Source organism: Eleutherodactylus coqui, chromosome 6, assembly GCF_035609145.1.
Source record: "Eleutherodactylus coqui strain aEleCoq1 chromosome 6, aEleCoq1.hap1, whole genome shotgun sequence".
Taxonomy (NCBI): Eukaryota; Metazoa; Chordata; class Amphibia; order Anura; family Eleutherodactylidae; genus Eleutherodactylus; species Eleutherodactylus coqui.
Genome location: NC_089842.1, coordinates 202,578,030 through 202,591,439, shown reverse-complemented (window position 1 = coordinate 202,591,439; position 13,410 = coordinate 202,578,030). Strand labels below are relative to the sequence as shown.

The following is a 13,410-nucleotide window of genomic DNA, read 5'->3' as shown; positions in this document are numbered from 1 at the left end:
GAGCGGCGATGCTGCAATCATTAGCGTCACCATTCCTCTGCTATGCCTCGAGAAGTTCCCTGCAAAGCATAAAGGTAGACGCTTTGCGCTCAGAAACGGAGGCGGGGGAAGACAGTATGTCGCTGGATAGTCAGAGCACCCTCATGTCTATATCTCAGCGCATTGAGGAGGAGGAGGGGGAGGAGCATGAGGAGGAGGGGGAAGAGACAGCTTGGCCCACTGCTGAGGGTACCCATGCTGCTTGCCTGTCATCCTTTCAGCGTGCATGGCCTGAGGAGGATCCTGAAAGTGATCTTCCTAGTGAGGACAGCCATGTGTTGCGTACAGGTACCCTGGCACACATGGCGGACTTCATGTTAGGATGCCTTTCTCGTGACCCTCGCGTTACACGCATTCTGGCCACTACGGATTACTGGGTGTACACAGTGCTCGACCCACGGTATAAGGAGAACCTTTCCACTCTCATACCCGAAGAGGAAAGGGGTTCGAGAGTGATGCTATACCACAGGACCCTGGTGGACAAACTGATGGTAAAATTCCCATCCGACAGCGCTAGTGGCAGAAGGCGCAGTTCCGAGGGCCAGGTAGCAGGGGAGGCGCGGAGATCTGGCAGCATGTACAGCACAGGCAGGGGAACACTCTCCAAGGCCTTTGCCAGCTTTATGTCTCCCCAGCAAGACTGTGTCACCGCTCCCCAGTCAAGGCTGAGTCGGCGGGAGCACTAAAAGTATGGTGAGGGAGTACGTAGCCGATCGCACGACCGTCCTCCGTGACGCCTCTGCCCCCTACAACTACTCGGTGTCGAAGCTGGACACATGGCCTGAACTCGGGCTGTATGCCCTGGAGGTGTTTGCTTGTCCTGCGGCTAGCGTCTTGTCAGAGAGGGTGTTTAGTGCGGCTGGGGGAATCATCACGGATAAGCGTACCCGCCTGTCAACCGACAGTGCTAACAGGCTTACACTCATAAAGATGAACAAAGCCTGGATTTCCCCAGACTTCTCTTCTCCACCAGCGGACAGCAGCGGTACCTAAACAATACATAGGCTGCACCCGCGGATGGAAGCATCGTTCTCTATCACCATCAAAAACGGGGACCTTTTAGCTTCATCAATCTGTGTATTATATTCATCCTCCTCCTCCTGCTCCTCCTCCTGAAACCTCACGTAATCACGCCGAACGGGCAATTTTTCTTAGGCCCACAAGGCTCAGTCATATTACTTTAGTAAACAATGTTTATACGTTTCAATTCTCATTAAAGCATTGAAACTTGCGCCTGAACCAATTTTTATTTTAACTGGGCTGACTACAAGCCTAGGTACAAATTAAGCCACCTTAACCAAAGCGATTAATGGGTTTCACCTGCCCTCTTGGTTGGGCATGGGCAATTTTTCTGAGGTACATTAGTACTGTTGGTACACCAATTTTTTTGGGCCCTCGCCTACAGTGTAATCCTAGTAATTTTTATGGGCTTCGCCTGCACTCATGGTACAGCAAAGTGTGTGGGGTTGGCCTACACTTTTGCTACATAAACATAAATGTAACTTGGGCCTTGTCTATACTGCAACTACTGAAATGTGAAAGAGACTGTTATCTCCCTAAACTGCTGCTACGGGAATGTTACTGTGGCCTGTCTTGACTGCTACTACTACTGAAATGGAACTAATACTGTGCTCCCCCTATACTGCTGCTTCGGAATTGTTACTGGGGCCTGTCTGGACTGCTACTACTACTGAAATGGAACTAATACTGTGCTCCCCCTATAATGCTGCTAGCGATATGTTACTGGGGCCTGTCCCTAATGCTACCGCTAAAATGTTACTAATTCTGGGCTCTACCTATACCGCTGCTAATGCTATGTCACTGGGGTGTGGAAACGGAGGCTTCCCAAAGACATGATGGTGGCGAGGCCATTTCCCACCAACGCGGTTACTGTCAAGGTGCATATAACCACGGACACGTGGAGAGGACACGTAGTGCCTCAAAAACATCCCCCTCCTCCTCCAACAATGAAAACATTCTTGGCAAATACCTTCGCATAGGTCCGTCTGGTGGCAGTCCAAGAATTTCACCTTTACCAACACAACAAGAGAGCCCCCCCACCATCCCCCCGCCACGGCCCACTTAATCCTGGCCACATTCCGAAAACCAACTAAATAAAACCGCGCTACTAGGTCCGCAGTCGCCACCACATTCCCACCAACGCGGTTACTGTTAAGGTACATATTACCAGTCTGACTGGGGCATGCACTGTGGGCCGAAGCACACCTATATTGTATGTGACGTTAGCTCTGCTGAGCAGGGCACTGCAATGGGATACATTTATGTACCGCCGATGGGTTCCAGGAAGCCACCCATGCTGTGGGTCCACAGGGACTTCACATTAGGGAGTTGTACCTGCCAGTGTCTATGTATTAAAAACCCCGGTCAGACTGGGGCATGCAGTGTGGGCCGAAGACCACCTGCATTTAATCGGACGTTACCTCAGCTGTGATGGGCAATGCAATGGGATATATTTATGTACCGCCAGTGGCTTCCTGGGACCCACCCATGCTGTCGGTCCACACGGAGTTGTAACTGCATGTGTCCACTTCTAAAGAACCCCAGTCTGACTGGGGCATGCAGTGTGGGCCGAACACCACCTGCATTAAACCTGACGTTACCTCAGCTGTGATGGGCAATGCAATGGGATATATTTATGTACCGCCGGTGGGTTCCAGGGAGCCACCCATGCCGTGGGTCCACAGGGACTTCACATTAGGGAGTTGTACCTGCCAGTGTCTATGTATTAAAAACCCCAGTCAGACTGGGGCATGCAGTGTGGGCCGAAGACCACCTGCATTTAATCGGACGTTACCTCAGCTGTGATGGGCAATGCAATAGGATATATTTATGTACCGCCGGTGGGTTCCAGGGAGCCACCCATGCTGTGAGTCCACAGGGACTTCACATTAGGGAGTTGTACCTGCCAGTGTCTATGTATTAAAAACCCCGGTCAGACTGGGGCATGCAGTGTGGGCCGAAGACCACCTGCATTAAACCTGACGTTACCTCAGCTGTGATGGGTAATGCAATGGGATATATTTATGTACCGCCGGTGGGTTCCAGGGAGCCACCCATGCCGTGGGTCCACAGGGACTTCACATTAGGGAGTTGTACCTGCCAGTGTCTATGTATTAAAAACCCCAGTCAGACTGGGGCATGCAGTGTGGGCCGAACACCACCTGCATTTAATCGGACGTTACCTCAGCTGTGATGGGCAATGCAATAGGATATATTTATGTACCGCCGGTGGGTTCCAGGGAGCCACCCATGCTGTGAGTCCACAGGGACTTCACATTAGGGAGTTGTACCTGCCAGTGTCTATGTATTAAAAACCCCGGTCAGACTGGGGCATGCAGTGTGGGCCGAAGACCACCTGCATTTAATCGGACGTTACCTCAGCTGTGATGGGCAATGCAATGGGATATATTTATGTACCGCCGGTGGGTTCCAGGGAGCCACCCATGCCGTGGGTCCACAGGGACTTCACATTATGGAGTTGTACCTGCCAGTGTCTATGTATTAAAAACCCCGGTCAGACTGGGGCATGCAGTGTGGGCCGAAGACCACCTGCATTTAATCGGACGTTACCTCAGCTGTGATGGGCAATGCAATGGGATATATTTATGTACCGGCAGTGGCTTCCTGGGACCCACCCATGCTGTCAGTCCACACGGAGTTGTAACTGCATGTGTCCACTTCTAAAGAACCCCAGTCTGACTGGGGCATGCAGTGTGGGCCGAAGCCCACCTGTATTAAACCTGACGTTACCTCAGCTGTGATGGGCAATGCAATGGGATATATTTATGTACCGCCGGTGGGTTCCAGGGAGCCACCCATGCTGTGAGTGCACACGGAATTCCCATTGCGGAGTTGTACCTGCCTGTGACTATTTATAGAAAACCCCGGTCTGACTGGGGCATGCAGACACCTTGACAGAATGAATAGTGTGTGGCACATGGGTTCCCCATTGCTATGCCCACGTGTGCAGCTCCTGATGGAGGTGGCACAGGATTGGATTTCTCATTGCTTCTGTACAGCATTTTGGGCTATCGCCCCGCCCCTTTTAAAGAGGGTCGCTGCCTGGCCGTGCCAACCCTCTGTAGTGTGTGCCTGCGGTTCCTCCTCATGGCAGACGCACTTATAAATAGACATAAGGGTGGTGTGGCTATGAGGCCAAAGTGTGAGATGAGTGCAGCTGAAAGCTGCGCAGGGACAGTTTGGTGTGCGCTGTGGACACTGGGTCGTGCGCGGGGGGGGGGGGGGGGGTTGGGCAGCATGTAACCCAGGAGAAGTGGCAGCGGAGTGTCATGCAGGCAGTGATTGTGCTTTGTTGGAGGTATTGTGGTGCTTGGCTAAGGTATGCCTTGCTAATGAGGGCTTTTCAGAAGTAAAAATTGTTGGGGGGGGGGGGCCCACTCTTGCCGCTATTGTGGCTTAATAGTGGGACCTGGGAACTTGAGATGCAGCCCAACATGTAGCCCCTCGCCTGCCCTATCCGTTCCTGTGTCGTTCCCATCACTTTCTTGAATTGCCCAGATTTTCACAAATGAAAACATTAGCAAGCATCGGCAATATACAAAAATGCTCGGGTCGCCCATTGACGTCAATGGGGTTGGTTACTTGAAACGAACCCTCGAGCATCGCGAAAAGTTCGTCTCGAGTAACGAGCACCCGAGCATTTTGGTGCTCGCTCATCTCTAGTTGCAACGTGCCGAAAGGTTGACAGAGTGAATAGAGTTCACTTCCAGCATTTGTTGTAACATGTAGGCAAATCAATAAAGCTTTGGAAAAAACAATCCACTTGCCCGTTCTTCCAGTCACATTATCGAAGGCAGGCTACTTTTTTGGGGCCCACCTTGTATAAAGTAGGGCAGTGCACAACACAGATTCTTGTTATAACGTTATTTGAGTCCCTGTGTCTTGCACGGTTTGTGTCAGGCCCTAAAATATGCATAACACAGGATAATAAGGTCCTTTTATGCAGGCCAATTTAAGGCCCATGATGAGCGCCGATCAACAATATAATATGTTGATCGCTACTCATTGAGATGGCCTTCACACAGAGCGATAGAAGCTGTATAGGGAATGAACCATCAGTATTGTCATTGTTCATCCCCTATATACTATCATTATTCTCTGCTGCTCCTATTCAACTAAAATTAAATAAGTGCAGCGACTTTAGAAATAGTCTTGTTTAAACATACTTCACTGTTTTGTGTCAACTACTTATAGGCAGACTTATGAATTTCCATTGATACGTCAAAGTAAAAGACCGGCACTCACATGTTTTGTAGAATCTTTTCTTTCTTTTAAAATAAGTAATAATTTTCATGTAGAAAATGATTACATGTCACATTTTTGATTGGTAAGAGCCGCTCTCAAAGTACGACGATTCATGTACTACATATTCTAAGGAGTGCCGTCTCAACTTTCTACACACATATCCATGGGGACAGACTACGTACATACTCCATATAGCCTGATTCTGCATTCATGCTCCATTCCATCTGTCGACAGCTTCTTACTAATATACAATTGTTAGGTTACAAAAATATAGTATGTAGAACTGAAGGTAGGAAGTATAAAGCGGTTTTCTGTGACTTTTACTGATGACTTATTAACCTATCCTCAGGATAGGTCATCAATAGTTGATCAAAGAGATCCCTGATAATCATCTGATTCCCAAGGCTGCTGTCAATGATGACAGTACTGGAAGCAGATAGCACTGTCAACATTGTAGCAGCCCATTTAATTCAATGGGAGCTGTGCCTGTAGTAGCAAACCGGCTGCTGCAATACTGACAGCACAATCTGCTACCAGTACTGTCCATACTGACAGCTGGCCCAGGGATCCCAAGTGGAAGTCCTAGTCAACTATTGATGACCTCTATTGAAGGTAGCATACGGGGTGCAGATAAACACATATACAGACTTCACATAGCTGAAGGTTCGTCTTTATTTGAGTCCACTGCATACAGGCAACGTTTCAACAGTCATTCCAGTCTTTGTCAAGCTTATGCTGCTCATCACTTTAAATATGTCCAGATATTTCGTGGCATTTTCAAGGTCCATATCCCTCTATTGAGCATGGATAATTTACTGTTGGGGCCTCCCTCTGTGAGTATCTTGTGTGCTGCTGACACTTTTCATTCTTTGTGAGACTATATTGAGGGTAGGTCATCAGTAGTAAAAGTTCTGGAATAGCTCTCCATTACACCAAAGACCTCCAAGAACCGTCTGACCAACAAGGGTTTGACAGCTGTTCCTATACACATGAACGTTCAGCTTGTGAGTTTAGGGAGGTAAGCCACAGTCAGACAGCTCTAAGTCCTGGCTTACTTCTTGGGGAACAAAAGGAATGGGATGTTGAAATTCAACAACCCCATTCCGCAATCTTTGTTTCGCCGCCAACACCTGTTGGGCAAAAGCTGAGCCACCCCCATACACAATAATAATCTTCATTTATATAGTGCCAACATATTCCGCAGCGCTTACAAGACAGGGGGAATAAAAACAAAACCACGGTTACATGAAGTAATCAATTGATGGAGACAGTAGGGGTGAGGGTCCAGCTCCAACAAGCTTACATACTACAAATAGTGGAGTGATACAGAAGGTAAAGGGGCTGGAAATGTGCACGGTATGGCGAGATGGAGAGTGAGGGATGCTATACATATAGACAATAGTTAGATTGGGCTGTATAGTGTCTGAATCGGTGTGACTGCGGGTAGGTGAGGGCTGATAACGGCTAGCAGGGATTGCAGTCTGTAGGACAGGGAGCATGTTATAAGGTGGAGTAAAGAGGGTTGTTGTCCAGCTCCATTGTTATCGGCGGCGTTGGACAAGTAAACTCTAATGTGTATGGGGTCTGTAGACTACACAAGATTATGTTGTATCCAGTAAAGATAAAGACACCTAGATATTGTTGTTATCAGCTCATATGCAGATCTATTTGTATTTTTTTTCCAATGAAGGCAATTTGCAACGTTGTTTCATTTTGACACTTAAACATGCCTTGGAACAACAAACAAAACAAACTTTGTAAACATTGACATAGCCTTTAAAAAGTGGCAGCTTAAAATGGTGGAACAAACACTTCCGTACCTTATATAAAACAGCGCATTCCTCTAGATGAGACGCATATAAAGCTCTCCAGCAGAATCGTAGCTTGCCGTTCAGCCACTGAAGGAACCGGAAATCTGCATCTTCTTTAGTGGATGAAGACATATCTTTACATTTTTGGATGGACATGTCCTGGGAACACTAGAAGATTTAAAAGGCATATTTTATACATAGTACACAAACAATGGTGCCCTCTCGCTTATTTTACTGTAAACCACATCACAGTGGCAGAAAAACAAAATCTTTATTTCACTTCTTTTAAACAAACTGAAGGTCTTGAGGTACTTGATAGTTTCATCACCGGATTTAGACCATTCCTAATAATAATGATCATAATATAATGGAAAATACCAGAAGAGTGATCTTTTATATAGTTCACTCATATTGCTAAAATCCAACACCAGAGCTTTATTATCCCCATGGCCACACTTGAAGAAAAAAAAATCCTTTAGAAAATGTCTATTTACTACTAGCCATAGAAACAATGTCTATGACTTCTGTAAAGCTGAAAATAGAAAGCATTCCCGATGCTATAGCACTTCTATGTACATGATGAGAACTCTACAACCGCTGGATGGGACAGGAGCTGGCATTTTATGGTTGACATAAAAAGTCTACATATCCTTATAGGATATTTAGCCAGACATTGTATGAAACCGCTGTCCTCCAGGGGTGGCTTCTCATGTTATGCAGGTAGCACCTATATTACCTGCAAAATCAGACCCTTACCACCCCAGGGTCTCACAGTCACACAATATTTAAAAAATTAGTCGTACCACATTTAGTACGCATGTGAAATTTTTTTTAATTTTAATCCACAATGAAAAGGTTCTATATAATCAAATGCATAATTTCTCAGACATAGTTTAGCGACATTTTGGACAAGTGTCCTTTATTAAAAGGGGTTTTCCAGTAAGAGTACTATTGATGACCTATACTCAATATTCAATAGGTCATCAATAGTTGATCGGCTGGGGTTCGTCGCTCTGGACCCTGATCGATCAGCTGATTGTGTACCCGCCAACAGTGCCACCATTACACAGAGGTCGAAGCGGAAGCAGTGGAAGTCGCTGCTCCAGCTTACGTGAAGTGGCCGCTGCTTGTAACTGCAGGCACGTCTCTTGTGGATTTCAATGAGAGCCGTGCTTGTGGTTACAAGAGCCGTCCACTACACAGAGATCGGAGCAGAGACTTCCGCCCCGACCTCTATGTAGTTGTGCACCCACTGACAGTGCCGCAATCAGCTGATTGGTCGGGGTACCAAGTGACAGACCCCAGCCAATCAACTGTTGATGACCTATCCTGTGCATAGGTCATCAATAGTATTCTCGCTGGAAAAACCCTTTAAGCTAGAACAAAGAAAAGTAATAAAAACACGTCAGTAAACAATATATACATAATATAGTCATATACATGATTACAATATAAACATACAAATCCACTTCTTTAAGTATTGCCTATCACCTCCTCTTCTTATCAAAGCCAGTCAATAATTTGTTCACGGAGACAGATCGGTTCTCAGATCTATAACTTAATCACTGTGGACCTTCTCCTCGAGGTCTCTAGCCCTCAGCAGTGAGTTCCTCCAAGTCATTTGGAGCATCCAAGTCCTGATGTTTTATGCCTAAAACTGCGCATTTCTTTCTGCTTTGTACTGCTAAAAATGAGAAATAAAGCCACATGTTTTTTCCAAGTAAACGAGTCAAAACGGTGCGTAGGCACAAATGATAAGCCTTTTTTCAGAACATTAGTTTCCTCAATAGATAGATGTCTGGCTGAAAGATTAATGACTTGTAGATTTTTCTCTTGACTTTGAGGGGTTGGCTTTTTCTGACTTTTGTTTTCCATTCTTCGTCCCTTGGTGATTGCTTTAGACTTTGTTTTCTTTATTATTGTTATAGTGTAACACATTGTTTTGATCCCAGTCAGAGGGTATATACAATAATGGTTATACTTAGCGTGGAGAAAATTTTAAATATATTTGGCAGGTGTAGCATTAACCCCATTGCCCTGAGGAGCACTATTAAAGCACAAAACTTGAGATTTGCGAGCATTCATTTGCACTAAATGTATTATACAAGGTCTTCCATACATTGCTTTTGCAGCAGGCTGTGTGGGATTGAATAGGAGGAGAGACAAGCCTCCCTTCTCCCACCCCCTCACTGACTGAGAGGAGCCCTGGCTATATAAACCAAGGCGGTGCACAAGCCTACCAGGTCTGTCAGTTTCCAATGAGAATCCATACATAGTGGATGTGTGTTTTGGGTGGCTGTGCGAAAGCATGTTTGGTCTGGCATCATGGCCATTCTGCTGTGTAACTAAATGCAAGTGTACTGTTTAGCCAAAGACTGTCCTGATGAATCAACAATAGTTTTATAGCGCTGAGCAAACATGTCAACAGGAAATAAGATAGAAAATCATAATTCAGAAGTCACTGAATAATGAAGCAACTAGCAGTGACAGCTGCTAATAACAGAACTAAAAACCACAGCTCGTCAGAGACTCTCAGAGCCAACCATTAGGCTGGGTTTCCACAAAGCAGAATCCCGCCGGAAATCTCGCCCGTTTGGCACTTAGCTGCAGGTTTGGAGCGGCTTGTCACACGCTTTTCCGTTGCGGCCGGTGCTCCCATAGAGGAGAGCGCGGCCGCAACGACAACAAAAAAAATTGACATGCTGCTGCTGGGGAATCCGCGCCACAGAGCTGGCTTTGTCGCGACGGATTCACCATTCCCGTGTGGACGAGATTTTTGATAAATCTCGTCCACATAGCTGGCTAATCCCAGCATTTCCGAGGCAAATCCGTCCTGTGTGAACCGATCCTTAGGCTAACAATGAGATTTACACTGACAGTTTGTAAATCTAAAAATAACTTACCTGTCCGGACGCTGCAGATCTGCCCTCCGTTTCGGCTGGAACTTCTTTCTTCGGCCCGCGTGGATGTGTTCGGCACTCCGGCAGCGTGCCGCGCGCATGCGTCGTGCACACTTTTTAATTTGAACTCCTGCTCTCCCACGCCGGAGAGCAGAAATTCAGCTGCGGGTGTGCCGCGGATCCGGAAAGCTTCCATAGAAGCCTGCGGGAGCCCCGCACTAAAATGGAGCATGCTGCGGGTGTTTTCCTGCACATGCAATCCGTGCCTCAGGGGAAAATGACATCCGCAGGTATTTAATTACCTGTGGTGTCCAATGCATCCCTATGGGGCGCGGATCACGCGTGCGGGTGATCCACTGCGGATATTTTCCCGTGGACATGAGGCCTAATAGACTATACATCCATATCAGTAAGGTATATTGATTGGGAACCTAGTGGTGGCTAGACACACCGGCATCGGTGGTCTTATATTACAAAGTATTAAAAGTATAAACATCAAAGGGTGGAAACCTTATACCTTTAGTCTATATTCACATAAACCGGTTTCAAAATTAGCAGGTTTTTTAAAAATCACATAATTGTGTTTAGGTAGTGGGTGCCGTACATCATTTTAATTCTATAAATAAAAGTTATTTTTTAATATTTTGGGTGTATTTAGTGATATTTATTTATTCCTACTTTTTTCTTTATGGCTTTTTCTGCATCCCACATTTTTCCACTCCTGGCTTAGCATTTTTTCCACATGGTCCTTGATATATTGGTATGTTTTGATATGTATTCCATTAGTTTTTGGTTGCTCAATCAACATACTGGTCTGATATGATTCATGCATATGCGTTTCCATTCCCGTATAACTCAGCATATTGTATGGGATCATGTCAGAATATAAACTAGAAATATGGGAAAGGATTTTTATCCTTTGTAGTCTCTCTTGTAATGCAAGACCTCACCTTTATTGCTCCAATTGACCAGGCTGAAGACTCTACACCAGAGATAAAACAGGATAGCAGTGGGGCGAAGCGCAATGCTAAACATGGACAAAATCTGGAAAAGTAGTAATAGCAACTAAATGAAGGATAGTGCAAACCACCGTTTTCCCCATAGTCATGTATGGATGTGAAAGCTAGACTGCAAAAAAAGCCAATAGGAGGATTGATGCGTTTGAGCTGTGGTGCTGGCGAAAGCTGCTGCGTATGCCCTGGATGGCGAGAGTAACAAACAGAGAAGTCCTGAATCGTATAAGACCTGATAAATCACTGGAGGGCAAGAGGACCAGACTCAGACTCATGGAGGGCAAGATGGCCGGGCTCAGACTCACATATGTTGGCCATGTAATGTGAGCAGTGTCGCTAGAAAAATCTATAATCCTTGGACAGATCTGTGGCAAAAGAAGACCTGGCCTCCACAGAACACGATGGCTGATACTGTCAAAGCTGATACTGGCGTGGATATCACAGAACTGAAAGAAGCCGTGCAAAACCGAAAAACATGGAGGGAGCTCAACTTTAGGGACGCGAACAACTAAATAGCCAACAACAACAGTTTGTTTTCTGCCCTGTCCCATTGGTTGCCTCCTGAGTATATTTTGTGTTTTATATTGTGATGACACACACAAGCTCCAGGGGTGGCTTCGACTTGGCCCCCCTTCAACTCTTAGCATCATGGAAGTCTGAGATGGTTAAAGAGAGGATGCTAGTTCTCCTGACAGGTCTGTGATAGTAAATACATGCATCCTCCATTAAATAATTCTGGATCATCTTTCCTTAGAATTCTACGTGATGACATTCTTCTGTTACTTCTCCTGGAAATGTAATAATAAATTAAAAACTGTTAATAGTGTGTTCCAACTGAGGATGATCTGACAGACTGTAGGAGCATACCCCACTAACAAGAGGACTGTAACGCCTAGCTGTCAATTCATTTATATATTTTTAGGCAAAATAACAGATGAACAGCACAACGACCAATCTAAGAAAAGGTGCTCCAAAATTGCTATTTGATTAGGATTGCAAGTATTTACTTAGATGTGCCAGGAAAACCAGCAGATGCTCTATAAAAACTGGTACGTCTTGTAAAAATGGTCAGACTTTTTCTCTTCACTCCTGTCACTTGCTCCTCCTAAAAATTGAAGAGGATATGTGACTATTTCAATTGGAAAACTATTTGAAGAGATTAGATTAGATTAGATTTTTATTAATATTAAACATTCTTTAAGAAAAAGGTTGAGTCAGACAAATTCTAAGTTTACTTAATGAAACCATCTCCAGTAAACTAGAAATTCGCAGTGACAGGATATTTTTACACTGATCAGTTTCCTGAACACAAGTATAAGTCCGATCCCAATTTTGTAAATTGTGTGCAACCTGTCAACTGTCATATACCCAGATGATCACAGGCCCTAAAAGTGGTTCCACCCCTGGCCTATAAAAGGCTCTCAGAGGCTCATTGTGTGTAGTGACCTCTTCTTCCGCTTGTATAGAGCTTGTTAACCACTAGATGCCTCTATAACACAATCAAAAAGATTTTGCCCAGTTAACAGAGTTTAAGAGGGGCGCATTATTGGGATGTGAGAAGCTGGATGGTCGTATCGATGACTTACCCACCATTTTGACCTGACTGTTAAGGAGGTGCTGGGACTAGTGGACACATGAGGGTGTGCATACAAGGTGCACGGAGTGCACAAATGAAAGTTGGATACGGTCCATTCTATAATAATTGTGCTGGCTTTTATTGTATCTCACCACCTTTGGAAACTATTTGCACTATAATTCAAGGCCATTTCTTAACATTAATTGTATCAGAAAATGTACAGGAAATGTCTGCTCCACAGTGATGCGATAATAAAAATGTCTTTAGTCCTTCAAACCTTATAGGAAACTAAGTCACATCCTTTGAGTCCCGTAAACTAAAGTTGTAGAGGGACCCACCAAGTCCAGGGATACCAATTTGATACTCACCTGCTTCCCCATTCCCTCATTGACTGCCCACGCCACGTATCCTGCCCACATAGATGAGGAAAAAAAAGTAAGACTGAGCATGTGTGACCACCTCTGACCATTTACTCAGCTGGACATAGAATAGAAAACTCTGCTATGGATTTGCAAGAGAATCTGTCGCAGATATCTAAAGTCGGCAGTCTGATTTTAGTCGTGGATTTGCAGTTTGTTACACCGCAGATCTGCACAATTCAATGGGGGTTAATACACTTCAATAGATGACCAGTCACTTATTTTTTCTATGATATGGGTTTTAAAATTTGCACAGCAAGAACAGAGACGTTGATTTTCCCACTTAAGAAATGGGAGATAAATTTTAGCACAGAATCTGTTTCAAAATTCCTTAGGCTGCCTGTCCCCGGGCGTTGCGATATCGGA

At 45.2% G+C, this 13,410-nt stretch overlaps 1 protein-coding gene across 2 annotated transcripts in view; it reads right to left on the bottom strand.

Annotated features, from left to right (window-relative positions):
• The window catches only part of TEDC1 (tubulin epsilon and delta complex 1), a 74,365-nt gene that overhangs the window by 19,411 nt on the left and 41,544 nt on the right, over positions 1-13,410 (bottom strand). For both annotated transcript variants that reach the window (XM_066608604.1, XM_066608605.1), the window contains exon 4: positions 7,146-7,304. In XM_066608604.1, coding sequence (XP_066464701.1) covers positions 7,146-7,304 — 159 coding nt within the window. The remainder of the gene's footprint in view (positions 1-7,145; positions 7,305-13,410) is intronic.